Source organism: Fusarium oxysporum, chromosome 3 (genome assembly GCF_000149955.1).
Source record: "Fusarium oxysporum f. sp. lycopersici 4287 chromosome 3, whole genome shotgun sequence".
Taxonomy (NCBI): domain Eukaryota; kingdom Fungi; phylum Ascomycota; class Sordariomycetes; order Hypocreales; family Nectriaceae; genus Fusarium; species Fusarium oxysporum.
In genome coordinates, this window is record NC_030988.1 from 4,081,244 (window position 1) to 4,094,793 (window position 13,550).

General features: G+C 47.7%; 5 protein-coding genes across 13 annotated transcripts; 4 read left to right on the forward strand and 1 right to left on the reverse strand.

The window, feature by feature from the left end:
• Window positions 1–629: 629 nt before the first annotated feature.
• Window positions 630–3,094, reverse strand: FOXG_06820 (formate dehydrogenase). 8 transcript variants are annotated; one of them, XM_018385468.1, is made up of 7 exons: window positions 2,919–3,089; window positions 2,792–2,830; window positions 2,627–2,653; window positions 2,372–2,547; window positions 1,767–2,311; window positions 1,480–1,691; window positions 656–1,426 (listed from the first exon to the last, which is right to left on the reverse strand). In XM_018385468.1, exons 1-7 carry the CDS (start codon window positions 2,976–2,978, stop codon window positions 1,289–1,291), a joined length of 1,197 nt encoding a protein of 398 aa, XP_018242843.1. In that variant the 5' UTR covers window positions 2,979–3,089; the 3' UTR covers window positions 656–1,288. The 8 variants fall into 8 exon arrangements, with proteins under 8 accessions (XP_018242842.1, XP_018242845.1, XP_018242844.1 ...); XM_018385469.1 differs by having other exon boundaries at window positions 649–1,426; window positions 2,792–3,094; XM_018385466.1 differs by having other exon boundaries at window positions 2,627–2,830.
• Window positions 3,095–3,280: 186 nt separating this feature from the next.
• Window positions 3,281–5,263, forward strand: FOXG_19409 (uncharacterized protein). Of its 2 annotated transcripts, XM_018399622.1 has the most exons (4): window positions 3,281–4,096; window positions 4,146–4,266; window positions 4,324–4,629; window positions 4,680–5,263. In XM_018399622.1, the coding sequence occupies exons 1-4, from the start codon at window positions 3,740–3,742 to the stop codon at window positions 4,892–4,894; spliced, it is 999 nt and encodes a 332-aa protein (XP_018242849.1). In that variant the 5' UTR covers window positions 3,281–3,739; the 3' UTR covers window positions 4,895–5,263. The 2 variants fall into 2 exon arrangements, with proteins under 2 accessions (XP_018242849.1, XP_018242850.1); XM_018399623.1 differs by having other exon boundaries at window positions 4,324–5,263.
• Window positions 5,264–6,084: 821 nt separating this feature from the next.
• FOXG_06821 (alcohol dehydrogenase 1) lies at window positions 6,085–7,460 on the forward strand (the record flags this gene model as incomplete). Its single annotated transcript, XM_018385474.1, has 3 exons — window positions 6,085–6,195; window positions 6,256–6,504; window positions 6,730–7,460. Exons 1-3 carry the CDS (start codon window positions 6,135–6,137, stop codon window positions 7,458–7,460), a joined length of 1,041 nt encoding a protein of 346 aa, XP_018242851.1. The 5' UTR covers window positions 6,085–6,134.
• A 2,407-nt stretch (window positions 7,461–9,867) lies between these two features.
• Window positions 9,868–10,134, forward strand: FOXG_19410 (uncharacterized protein; the record flags this gene model as incomplete). The annotated part of the gene is made up of 3 exons (XM_018399624.1): window positions 9,868–9,880; window positions 9,924–9,974; window positions 10,067–10,134. 3 exons carry the CDS (start codon window positions 9,868–9,870, stop codon window positions 10,132–10,134), a joined length of 132 nt encoding a protein of 43 aa, XP_018242852.1.
• A 363-nt stretch (window positions 10,135–10,497) lies between these two features.
• Window positions 10,498–11,313, forward strand: FOXG_06822 (uncharacterized protein; the record flags this gene model as incomplete). Its single annotated transcript, XM_018385475.1, has 1 exon — window positions 10,498–11,313. One exon carries the CDS (start codon window positions 10,498–10,500, stop codon window positions 11,311–11,313), a length of 816 nt encoding a protein of 271 aa, XP_018242853.1.
• Window positions 11,314–13,550: the final 2,237 nt, after the last annotated feature.

A 13,550-nucleotide genomic window follows, 5' to 3' on the forward strand; every position in this document is an offset into this window, starting at 1 on the left:
GCCCATCATATAGCTGCGTATTCAACAATGTCTGCCCCCACCTTCGACAAACCCCGCTTCCTACAAGAACATAGCCACGACTACGCTTGCATATTAAAGCAAGCTCAATTCGTCCAGATCATGTCCAATCCTAGAGAATTTGTATCTGCAAATCGTTGAAGAGGTACAGAATGGACTAAAATGGCAAAATGCGCAATGGTCGAGAAGACTTCTGCAGCGACCGGGAGCGTCATAAATAAAAATCATTCAGGGCGGCCTTGGGCGCTTAATAAGACAGAGAGGCGATATTTTGCGTCTTATGCGCAAAGACAGGCGGATTTCTTGGGATGCGCTTGTGTCTGCAGTTAATGATCGCGTATGGAAGACACTCCAGCGTGTCCTTTCCTTCCACTACAAGCACAAATGGAAGCCTATGAAGGCCAAATATATTTAAAGAAAATGCTCGAGCTCTTCGTCAATCTACGCGTACTTGGATTCAAAGAAACGAGGAAGTGGCTGAGGTAATTCATTTTAAAGATTTCGTGGTTGTCTGCCTCAATAGCTTCAGATGATTTGTAACCGCCAAGCATTTATCCAAAGCCAAGAACCTCCGACTTGCAGTCACTGCTAGTATTAGGTCTGACCACGTCGATTTAGGGGCAGTCAATAAGACAAATAGAGGTATTACCGGCGCTGAAATTACTGGCTATAATGTAGTCTGTTGCGGAGTATATAATGATAACTATCCCTTGAATTATCGAGGACCTCTAGGCCGTACCGTGCCCCACACCACCCCTGTCATCTGTCATACATTACGTGTATTCGGTCCATTGATCCAGATTGGTATATTCATCTTTTCTTCTTTTGAATTCTGCCCCTTAACGGTTTTACTATTTCGGTTGTAATCTTAAAGTATCCATGCTTGCACGGGACACCTAGTGCCTGTTCAACACAATCTACCTAGATTGTTGCGATGTTATTTTGGTGTTGTTGGTTGGAGATGCATCTGGAGGGGATAGTTCGGTCGCAATCATGTAACTATCATAAGGAAGGTACCCCAATCGGTGTGGTGAATGCATACAAAATTAAGTATCTGCTAAGGAGGGCCGGTCTACAGGCCCTATCCAAGTAGCTAAATGGTGTTGAAATGAGAACCGATACGAGATCATGGACATATCTCGGCTGCCTTGAGCTATTTGACTACGGCACACTTGGATCAGCATATGTAAGTTCTCCATGACATACAAGTAAAAAGATTAAGTATTCAAAACGACACATGACATGACATGACATCGGACGGGAATGGCGTTCAGACCCTCTTGAGCCGCTGGCCGTAGGCCTTGGTGACGTATTCTCCCTTGTGGCAGATCAAGTCCTCCAGTGGGTAGTCCTCACGGCCCGAGAAATAAGCGCTTAATACAGTCTTCACACCAGCAGCATAACGCTTCTACTAGAATGTTAGCAAGACAGCGTGGTTGTGATTCCCCGAGTAAAACGTACCTGTGCGTCCAAAGATGTTCCCGACATATGAGGCACCCAGGCATTCCCTCCACCCCAAGGATGCTCAGCATATCGGAGAGGGTTGTCCTTTGGCGCCGGTTGGGGGAACCACACGTCACCCCCTATGCCCCGGATGTGCCCGCTCTTCAGAGCATCCGAGGCAGCTTGAGCATCGACGATAGCCCCACGAGCGGTATTAATAAGATAAGAGCCTATATATCATAGCATCATATTAGCTCTAATGCCCATCATTAAGAAAATAAGTTCAAACAAATCAAATCACAAACCTGGCTTCATCTTGCCAATGATGTCTTTGTTAAAGAGTCCCCGGGTCTCGGCGTAGAGAGGACACTCGATATTGACAATATCACACCGAGAAACCATCTCCTCAAGACTCTCGACACGACGGCAGCCGATGTCCTTCTCAACCTCAGACGAGAGAGGCTGATAGTCAAAGTATAGTAGTTCCTTGCAATGAAAGGGTGCCAGGCGTCGCAGGACTCGTTCGCCGATACGGCCAGCTCCAACGGTGCCCACAACCTTATCCTCGATATCGTAGTTATTCTTGGTGACCTCGGCAATATCCCATCGTCCCTCCCTGATCATGTCATGAGCTGGGACAAAGTTCTTCATCAGGACGAGCATAGTCATAACCACATGCTCTGCAACAGACACCACGTTGCAACCTGTGATTTCGGCGACAGTAATGCCTCCATTGGCCTTATTCGCAGCATCCAGGTCAACGTGGTCAGATCCAATGCCAGCAGTGACTGCAAGCCGGAGATTCTTGGCTCTAGACAGACGCTCGGCGGTCAGGTATCCAGGGTGGAATCTGTTCATTGGAGCCAGCTGAGCTGAGATCCTCTCAAGAGGCATAATAAGGCATGCTTACGGAGTAGTAACAATCACCTCAGCATCTTCCAACTGCTTGTCAAACTCAGAGGCCTCGCCATCTTTGTCAGCAGTGCTGACAAGCGTGTGCCCCTGTTCTTCAATCCACTCTCGGAGACCAAGCTCATTCTCAACGCATCCGAGGAGCTCGGGTTGATCCCTGGCGTGATGGCCGCCCTATTACACAACAGAAACAACACAATCAGCCTTGTGCTTAGAAACCGCGTAATAAGTGCTAAGATTGGGACCAGCTTACAGGGTACAGGACCATCAGAACTTTGCCCTGGTTTCCCCGTGCCTTAGTCAGCATAGTTCTCGTAAAAGGCGGATACACACGCCCGGGCAATAAGCTGCTCGTAATTTGGTAGAGTGGACGGGATAATACACGACATCCCAGCCGCGGAATAAATTGACTGCATACCATATTGCGTTTCTTCGTGGAGGACCGAGGTTGGAATTTCTTAGCAGTCAATGAACAGGATCAAAATCTTAAACCAAGTGCAATTCGACTCTGAATGGCTTCTTTATATAGTCATTTTGGGACGCACCGTTATCCGGAACCACCGAAACCGTCGCACTGGGTTAAAACGCCTTTGCGCGAAACACATCGGTAGAAATCCTATGCCGTGCTCAAGTTTCTATTCGCACCCATATATCAGGAGGTAAGCCTCAATCTCAGTATCGCCGGACACGTCAGACTGACATGTTGTGACTTAACAAGTTGCGATATGATTGAATGTGATATGATATGATTGAATGTGATATGATATGATTCAATGGCGTCATCAAGCTCTGACAGCATCAGATCATAGGAATGAAACGATATCTGGGATTTAGGGTTATGACGGTATTTTTGAACTTTAAAGCTGATTCCTGGGATAAACAGGCTTGACAGGTAAGAGTGGTATCATGCGCAAATTGACCGATGTACTTATGTAGTATATTAAGGGGTAGTTCACTTCTTTTTGCATATGTAACCAGTGCAGGTATTCTTAGCCAAGCTACCTCTATTGAGGGTCTTGTCCCTATTCTAGATGCAATCAACAGCAATGTATTCAAGTCGCGGAACCAGACGGTGACAAGTGGTACCGTTAGGCACGCAGGTTTTGCTTCAGCGTTTCTCACCACATGCATTCGTGAAAGATGAATCGGGCGATAATCACGTCATGGCTTAGCCCGAAGCATAGCCTCCTAGCACAGTCCCCCGGAGCCCAAATGATCTTGGGGATGGTTTAATGATGGCGCCTGCTCCGTATCAGCAGTACTTATATTAGCATCAGTAGTGGGTTGTTAGAGTAAAGGAGCGAGAACTTTCTCACAGAGCTTTGAGAAACGGGAGCAATACGCTCATACATCTTTCTGTGCGCAAATGCAAACCTCGACACAGGTTATACAATCGCTCCCCTTCCAAACACGGAACATGGGCAACCCCGTACTTGTCGACGTCGTGAACCTCGCGGCATACACCCCGACTGAGACGACCGAGCTCGTCTCTCGTACTGGCGTACAGAAGGGAAACATGCGTCCAGATAAAGTTTTCATATCTGCGGTCTCTGCCGGCTGCCTGCTGAGCTTTGGGTGCGCCGTGTCGCTCATTGCCCTCACAGCGCCATGGTACCAGGAGAATGCTCCTGGATTGATCAAGATTATCGGAGCCCTAGTCTTCCCTCTGGGTCTAGTGATGGTCGTATTAACAGGCGCTGACCTGTTTACTGCCACGACAATGGTGAGTAAAGACATAACTCATACTATCAGGTTGCAACTGACTGGGCCAGTACACTTTGGTAGCTGTTCTCCACAGACGGTTGCCGGTCCGGAAGATGCTCCTCCACTGGTTCTTGTGCTTCTGGGGAAATCTTGCTGGGTCTCTTTTTATGGTGGCCATCATCTTCGGATGTAGGATCTCCGATGTAACCTGCACTTGTGAATTACAGCTGATGGTCTGAACCACAGACGGGGGGATCTTTAGTGCGTCCCCTTATAGAGACGAGGTGGTTACGTTAGCTACGAAGAAGCAAATGGACCCGCGAATCTATCAGATTTTCCTGCGGGGAATAGGCTGTAACTGGCTTGTCTGTCTCGCCTGTTTCCTATCCATACAAGCCAAGGATCTTAATTCAAAGGTCATGGGCATATGGTGGCCCATCTTCGCCTTCGTGTCTCTAGGACTCGATCACGTGGTGGCTAATATGTTCATTATTCCTTTGGGAATTTGGCTACATACTCCTGGTCTGACTATCGGTCTATACATATGGAAAGGTAAGTTTCCCGGCGCCCTGTCGATCAGTTAAAAAGCTGATCTCTTTGAGGTATCATTCCCGCAGGATTAGGGAATATACTTGGAGGAGGTCTGTTTTGCGGAGGGTACTACTGGTGGATGTATCTGCTCCTGGAACCCCCTGTAAAAATTGACGGCCGGAACTACCAAGGACCCGTGGTGGGGTGTGGAATGAGTTTTCCAGGTCTCAGAAGAAAGAGTGCGGCCACGGATGAGGAGAGTAGAATAGAGAGTAGACAGGTTTAGGGTGGTACGTAGGAGGACAAGATTGACAAAGGCATTAGTAGTTGATGGTGTACATCGGGATGGTAAGCCTTAAAAAAAGAAGGGGGGGTTAGGAAACGATAGATTGCGGAGCGTAGATGGATGGATGGAGTTGTGCTTCTAAGGCTCTCTAATTCGATCTCTGTCTAATAGTAGTGTGCATGCGGACGTAAAAATGCTAAGCAATAGGACCGTAGAACTTAGTACAAAGGTATGGTAAACTCAAACGCGAGCAGGGACATATCAGTCGACTTTTGCAGTATAGTTCGTAATGGAATCATCAGTGGCTTCTATGGTGACATTCAGACATTGCTTAACAAAATGGAGCGAAATAGATTCCACATTAGTGATGCATTTGGATCATATCCTCATACTACTTATGAAGGCCTCTATTACGGCCTACTTGGACGGACTAAAATCGTCCCCCCCCAACATTTATGCCTCATGTTAGAACCCCCAAGTACTTCCCGTACCCGGTAGTCCAGGCGCAAAGAGGTGTGTCAACTAAGGAAAAGTCCGGTTGATGCGGGCAAAATGAGGAGTAACACTGGTTGTATGGGATTGTCTGTGATCTTAGGTACCTCGCTTGATACAACCCTGACGCTCGCGAAAGATCATTAACCCCCGCCCGGCCGTGATATCACCAAGTTTGTGGACATAGATTACATTCGGGATGTATTGCTTCATAGTATCCGAGTCGCCATTATGCCTGTCCACTGAGTGTATCGTACTGTATGTCATTGGAGACTGTGTACCTCGGAGCTTGGGCAATAGTGAAAGCAAGGGCGTACGAATTCTGTACTAAGTGATCGCAAACTTTGTCTCATGGTACTTGCAACTATTAGTGCTAAAAATACGCAATATAAAGTTGGGATTTTGCGTCTAGCCTCTACTACTGGCGGGGTAATCGAGCATGGAGATGAATTGTGAGGTAATCTACCCTGGAGCTGCCCGCATTAGCTAGCGTTTGTCGTGGAGCTCAAAGCCAGCCAATGTCACATGTTAGTAAAATTACTCGAGTATTGAATGTGTGGCTGGGCATCAATCATATCATAGCTTGCGTATTTCGTTCTTGCAACAAATCCGAGAAACATGCTGGTCGGCTACGTGGGCTCTGTTGTGTTTTATAAAACGGAGCAAATCGTCTTCCATCTTTCTTCCCAGCCAGGCCTCCAGCCTTTTCACGACTGCCAGGCATTACCTCTTACTTATACCACCAACTATGGTGTCTTTTAATATCCCAATAGAACAATGGGCACAAGTACGCCAAAGACCCGGCGGGTGTATGTATCCTGCTTTTCAATATTCGATCCGTTACGCTAGCGGCTAATATCAATTGATAGCGGTAATTTATGAAAAAGTACCCGTGCAAATGCCAGGGCCCGATGAGGTCTTGGTTAATGTGAAGTACTTGGGCGTCTGCCACACCAATTTGCACACAATGATGGCCGAATTGCTGCCGAAGAGGAAGACTCCTCTAGTTGGCGGCCACGAAGGCACTGGTGTCGTGGTCGCCAAGGGTGAGCTTGTGACGGATCTTGAGGTTGGTGATCATGCCGGCATCAAGTGGCTGAATGGCTCTTGTTTGACCTGTACTTTCTGCTTGCAAGGCGACGAGCAGCTCTGTCTCCAGCCTCTCCTGTGTTGGAAAATCCGGGGATCCCCCTTCCCTTCAGGATTCAGACTAACAGTCTGAAAGTCCTAGATTTAAAGTTTAAAGTCCTAGATGAAATCATTTAGAGATATAAACCTGAGAAAAACTCTCATCTCACTAATGAAAAAACCAAGTTTCATAAAATATATATATTTTCACCTAGCACTACTGCGCAATATAAACAACATCCTGTCCGGCTACAATGTCGATGGCACTTTCCAGCAATATGCTATCGCCAAGGCAGCGCATATCACCCGCATTCCTACGGGCTGTAGCCTGGAGGACGTCTGCCCTATTCTCTGCACAGGTCTCACGGTCTATAAGGGGCTCAAGGAGTCTGGGGTCCGCCCCGGGCAATATGTCGCTATTGTGGGTGCGGGTAGTGGCCTGGGATGCTTCGCTCTACAGTACGCCAAGGCCATGGGCATCCACAGCATTGCCATCGATACCGGGAGTGGCAAATCCCAAACCTGTACAGATTTAGGCGCAGTGGCATTTATCGATTTCGAAAAGTCCCCAGATATTGACGGGGATATCAGGGCCGCAGTCCCAGACGGATTAGGACCCCACGCTATCATCATGCTCGCAACCCACGAGGAGCTATTCGAGCATGCATCCAAGTATGTCCGTTCGCACGGCAGTGTTGTCTATATTGGTATCCAAGACCATGTGCACCTCGAGGCGCCGATATTGGATACAGCCGTCCGCATGGTCGGTATCGGAGGCAGCAATGTGGGGAACCGGCAAGACGCGGCCGAGGCTGTTGAACTTTTCCGGCTCGGGCTGATTAAAGCGCCGCACAAGCTTATCGGTCTGAGCCAGCTCCAGGATGTGTATGACCTTACGCTAAAGGATGAGTTTATGGGCCGGTACGTGGTCGATACAAGCAAGTGATAATCGGTGTTAGAACTTGAATCCCGGAATATGAACATTTGAATACGCAGATATCCCCTCAATTCTTGCAAGCCTCCCATAAGTAACTTATCCCAGAGAAATTATGATACTAGTACAAATTTGTTTTTAATCGCCGCGATAGTTACGCCTCTATCTGTCGTAGTCTTATGACAAATCGACTCATAGGCTCAGCGAAGATCGGTGCCAATACAAGCATCCCTTCAAATGTGTTGAGCCTCCCGGCTGGTCACCGTAGCGATGTCCTGCCAATTATAATCTAAATATAAAAGATATGTCATGTCCCACCTAAATTAGCCCATGGCATATATTCCAACAATGTTGAGTTCCAAGGTGCAACATCACGTCGCTGACATCCCCAAATTGTCTGACGGCTCACTTTTTCGGCCGAGTCCTCCTTTAACTGTGACTGGATAGCATCAAAGGCTTGCTTGAGCTTCTTGACCGTGGCTTTCCTACAGACTCTTTGTTCCTGCGGACAAACCGCTGCACATGGCGCGATTTGAAGCGGACGTTACCGCCATCGCCAAATCTTGCACCCTCAAAGCATGTGCTGATTCACGCCATGATAACAGCAAACACTATCCCCTCACCTGTGGTAAGTCCCCCTCACTGTTACTCCTATGGATTCAAACCAAAAAGAATCACCCTCTGAGGCTATCCCTTTGTAAGCACCGATTTTCGCAGATGCTGTCAGCTAATTGGTCATAAGACCATAACGGAAAAGGAAGCGTGATGTGAAAATCTGAGATCTCGCTAAAGCTATAACACTGGCCTTAGCGATACGATGTGACACTAGCTCATCATGACCGTCGTTCTCCTTCCGTTTCTTTGTGAAAATGTCTTGAAGTGTTAGTTGATTCAGAGGCTGCTTCAGTGTGTATCGCTTAGCTTTTGATGGATCCGGATTGAGAGGACCCAGTGACCCCAGACAGGTTGAGAACCGTGTCCCAGCCTTTGATGATTGTAGGACTCATGAAGAGCGGTTAGGGCCGGTTAAAAAGCCAAATACATCGCTAAGGTCGCTAATATAGAATATTTTTGTAGCCAAAGATCAATCTCACTAAGCCTGGGACACTTCGCACGATGAGCAGAGCTTACCGGCGTGATTTGAACTGTAAATCTGATCTACGGTTCCGCGAGGAAGGTAAGGGCAAAAAGAAAAAAAAGGATAAGATATAAGCAAAAGCAAACATTCAGGGATGGTTACCAGTACCTATATACGCTAAGAACACATCAGCATTTTGAGGTACTTCTACCTCTAGTAGTCTGGCTGTGATCTACGATATATTTCATATATCTATAAATGAGGCAGGAGAACAGAGACAACTTTATACGCTGTTCCGCTAGGTTCATATGCTATTTCGAGATGGAACAGGAATAATTGGTTAGAAACACGAGGTTGATAGGTGGATTTAAGGGTTTGAAGCCATTGTGCAGTGAGTGTATTCCGATGTTTCTGCCAGCTGGATTAAGACGAACGTGCAAGGGTAATTCCCGCGTATAAATGCCTGTGATAACTGATTGACTTCTGTATCCAGTGTGGTCATTACTCAGAGCGTAGCCAACGTCTGCCTTGAGTTAAGCCCGTATATTTATCCAAGAAACCTAACAGCATTCGACAGGTGGAGACCTGCAGAGTAACGAGTAAACGAGTACTTGTCAGACATTACGTGTATTCGGTTCATTGATGTGAATCGGGGCTAGTGATCGGTGTTCTGGCCCCTGTGTCCAAGGTGGCACAGAGCATAAGCTGGCGTTTCCAAATAATTCAACATATACTCACCCATCACCAAGATGGCCACGGAAGGGTTCATGGCGAGTGTGGCATCGTCTGTGTTGCCATCGATGGAGAGGCTATTGTGCTCTGCTCGGGCATGGGTTAGCCGCTGCTTGAGGATTTTTTTTCACGGTCGAGGGCGTTGCTGTTCGTGGAAATAATGAGGGTGTGATAGGGTGTTCTGATTTCTCCCCCTCCATCTGCCTGGATGGTTTGACATATAGAGGGAATAAAAGGGACAGAGTATGACTGGAAAATGGGCAAGCTCATTGGAAAAAGTGGCGTGTAGTCTTGAAGTTGTGGCCTCATATCATCATCAAATTGCGCGAAAGGTGAGGGTCCGACGTTATACGACTGGGATGAGTCACAACCAGTTCTAGTACCTACAGGTAGCGCAATTATCGAACGACGTCGACAATAAGGGCATACGTGTTAGCATTGTAATCATGCATCCCCCAGATATCGACTACCCGGCCGAAAGACGGCATTTTAATCAGATCATTCGCAGTTGCGAGGCCGAACAATGTCGACGGAGGGGAAGTGAAGGCTGCCGAGATAAGCACAATGACTTCCCATTCATAAAATGCCAGGTGACGCCACACTCGACAGATGGCGATGAAGGGTGAGTAGCCAGAAGTTAACGCTGACGAGAGTGAGGAGCGCAGGGGTGAAGTCGGGATTGTGCTGGCATGATGATGACGCTGGATTGTGCACGCGTAAGTGCCCAGGATGACACTGTAATGACACCTGCGCCCTCTCCTTTCTCTAGCGTAGTGTCTATACTAAAACCCACGCCTGATGAAACCAGTTCAAGTCCTCGCGGATATCCACGGCTACGAAACTTGCATACGTCTTGCGCCCCGGTCGCGGAGATGAGAACAGAGCTTGCCAATGAAAAAGGCTGCATGATTGCCAGGATTGATCGATTTATGCGCCAGCAATGCGCCGCGGCAACGCCGGAAATCTCCAAGCGAGGGGTTCACGGTGCAAACCAGCCACTGAAGCCATGCTTGAGTAACAACATTTCCAATTGCTCCCCCGAAGCGTCTACCTCTCACTTTATAATCTTCGGTAAGCTGGACTGCTCCAAGGTGAATGTCTAGCTTTCAACCTTTTTGATATCTTATCACTCATCTACCTCTGTACGCGGCGGTATAAAAACATTTGTGATCCTCACTTATTATCCCCGCTTCTCTTGGCCCTTATTCTCACGGGCTCCCTAGGAAGTCGTTTACAAGTATGAGCGAGTCCCATTGCAACATGCCCGACCTGGGCATCAGCGACTTTTACGTCATCCCAACTTCACAAGACGAAAGCCCCTCCGTGACGTCGCTCATTGAGACCCTCAGCTTGGAACCACACATTGAAGGTGGCTACTTTAAAGAAACCGACGTTTCCGTCGACTCCGTTTCCGTCGACTCCGTTTCCGTCGACTCCGTTTCCGTCGACTCCGTTTCCTCACCATATCCTCCTGAACCCCTATCCGAGGAGACTCTCTGCCTGACGGATGGTCTTCGTTCCGACCTCGGACCGCTGTTCCGCAGACTTTCGACCACCATTTACTACTATCTCACACCCAACCGCCCACAGTGTTACTTCCACCGTATCCGCAGCCGCATTATCCATTCGCTTCATCTGGGCCGCGGCCGGTATGTGCTCATCAGCCCCGACGGACATGTTGAGACATATGTCGTGGGACGCAATATTGAGATGGGCGAACGGCTCCAATGGGTTATTGAAGGAGGTGTCTGGCAGGCCAGTTACCTGCTTGATGCCGAGGATGGCGAGAGCGAGGGACTGCTGATCTCCGAAACTGTCGTGCCAGGGTTCGAATACGCTGACCAGGAGTTTCTGTCTGTGGCGGGTTTGAGAAGCTTGGTGCGGGCTGACCAAGCAAGAAAGCTGGAGTGGTTAGTCCGAAAGTGTGACAAGGTCCATATGACAAACCAGGTAGCAAACCGGGAGCGAAGCACAGGGTCTAAGAAAATCCGGGTTAATGACAGGGGAGACCATCCTCCCTCCACCATAGTGCCGCCGAGGAGAGCTGAGCTGTGAATATTTAACCCGAAGGGAATAGGACGAGAGCATTACCAGGATAAGTGTATGTTTAAATATCTATCTTTTTGCCATATGACTTGTTGTCGTTGATATAACCATTGCAGTTCAGACAAGCTGATATCTCGGCACCCACGCCCACACGCTAGCCGACCTTGATGCTGGTGAATTGGCTTCCAATGTGAATGAAATGTCTAGTGGTGTCTTACGAAAAAAATTAGTATGAATGGTCAAGGATACTGAGGCAAAGCATTACAATACCATGACCTGGAATACCCGGCCATCTCTTGTTTCCTCAACCTCCGGTCGCCGAGTAAAGGTCTGAACCACAAACTTCACAGGCAACGATCTTATATTAATATTGTAGTCGGCCGAAGGTCTCTGTTTAAACTGAAAACCAGTACGGGTGCTATTGTTTCGGGTAATGGCAGAGGCAAGACTTGCTATAATCCGTCTAGGACTGTCTCACTTCGATCGAGGGAATACCCCAGGCCCTTCAAAGCCTTCCGGATATATGATTTTCCAAACTGCGAGCACTGGCTGCAAGAGAGTTGCATGGCAATGGCAGATACAATGGTGATTAAATGGAGAATAAAGCACCTTGTATCAGATAGTTGGCATGACCAACCTTGACGGAGGTCTGTAGGTGTGAGTTCTACCTCACTGGGTATGGCCTCTCCGGATGCATCGTACGGCTACTCTTACTACAAGGGGGTCTGAGGAGATTTTATGCCGCAAACGGAAAGTCTCTCAACGATTTGATGAACGCTGGGCAGTTACCAAAAGTGGGAATCCAATAGTAGAATAACGTAGGAAATGAAACTCTGTTTCAACAACGCAAGACGGACGGGGAGCGATTTGAGTTATAAGAAACTATGATGTATGTATCTACAAATAAAAACAACCAATGGCCCGATCTTAAGTTACCTAGTAAAGAGAAAGATTTAGAGCTCATCATAGGTGAGAAAACTGCGTGAGCTGGTTTGATTTATTGCTTCTGCCGCCTTTCGTTCCTCCTTTCTTTTTTTTTTTGTTTTCTTTGGCTTAAATACAACCTCTGCTACTACTCACAACCTTTCCACCACTCAACAAACTCCCTCCCCCTCTTCGTAAGTCTCCTCCATCACGTTTCTCATGTTACCAGAAAAGATGTCATAGATAGTGAGGCTCAGACCCGGTTACCATCTATGCTGGCTTGCAACTAAAAGCAAGCAGGGTGGGGAATCTATCTACATCTATCTACCGACACCGAAGGTAGATAGATGTAGATGCTTAGTCATAAAACGGAATGTAGATAGGTAGAGGTAGGCTACATGTAGATATAGATAGATGCTTCTATCTACCACTCTAAATATGATATGCACTAGCCACTAAGTAACTACCCCCGCCACTTCGCCACTCGTCTCCTTCAGCAGCCCGTCATATCCTTCTAGAAGTCCTGCCTTTAGCCATGACATAACTGTTTGGGTAACTGCAATTGTGCTCGCGTCCAAACGAGTCCGCTGAGGAGAGACCATACTACTAGCGGAGGAAAATGCTCTCTCACATTCGGCAGCCATTGCAGGGACTGATAAGACGTCAATCGCCATTTTCGCTACACGAGGATCCTCAAACCGCTTGGCAGACCAGTATTCGAGCGGATTATCGTGCTTTGAAAATGTGTCCTGCTTTGTAGATTGCCACCTTTCGAACTCATCGGCGACCGATTCTTCTTCGGAGTTCGGATACGACATAAGCTCGTCTTGGAATGAGTCAAAGGGATTGTACTCCCGTGCCCTCACGGCTACAGGAAGATTGCTATCAGCGATCTCCCACTGGGCGGGAAGATCCCTATACTCTTCCTCCCAAAGCGTTTGGATGAGATATCGAGCCTTGTCAATCCAACCCTCCCTTCCGTTGTACGCCCTTGTCAAGAACGCCCATTGTATTCCAGGATGAAGGACAGTAGCTGCGTAATAAATCGGTGTTTCATCGAGCTTGGTGTAATATTTATTAAGTTTGGCCCACGCAGAGTTGATACAGGCAGAAAGATAGCTGGACTCTGGCCGATCCGCTGACTCTGTCTTGGCCCTCTTTAATGTTGATAAGAGGAACTCGTATGCAATGGCGACCTGCCAAACCATACCGTACTGTGCTTCCGCACCTCCTTTTCGAAGCCGAACAGTAGTTCACTGACATGACCTTGAATTCTTGGTATATATAATAACGCAAAGTTGTGTAGGTACGGTTGAAAAAGT

Coding starts and splice junctions, on each gene's coding strand:
- FOXG_06820 (XM_018385466.1), bottom strand. CDS start 2,978: ATGTGTTTCGCGCAAAGGCGTTTTAACCCAGTGCGACGGTTTCGGTGG. Junction 2,548..2,626: donor TTCTGATGGTCCTGTACCCT/GTAAGCTGGTCC, acceptor GTTGTGTAATAG/GGCGGCCATCACGCCAGGGA. Junction 2,312..2,371: donor GAGGTGATTGTTACTACTCC/GTAAGCATGCCT, acceptor TCCAATGAACAG/ATTCCACCCTGGATACCTGA.
- FOXG_19409 (XM_018399622.1), top strand. CDS start 3,740: ATGCAAACCTCGACACAGGTTATACAATCGCTCCCCTTCCAAACACGG. Junction 4,097..4,145: donor TGTTTACTGCCACGACAATG/GTGAGTAAAGAC, acceptor TGACTGGGCCAG/TACACTTTGGTAGCTGTTCT. Junction 4,267..4,323: donor GGTGGCCATCATCTTCGGAT/GTAGGATCTCCG, acceptor TCTGAACCACAG/ACGGGGGGATCTTTAGTGCG.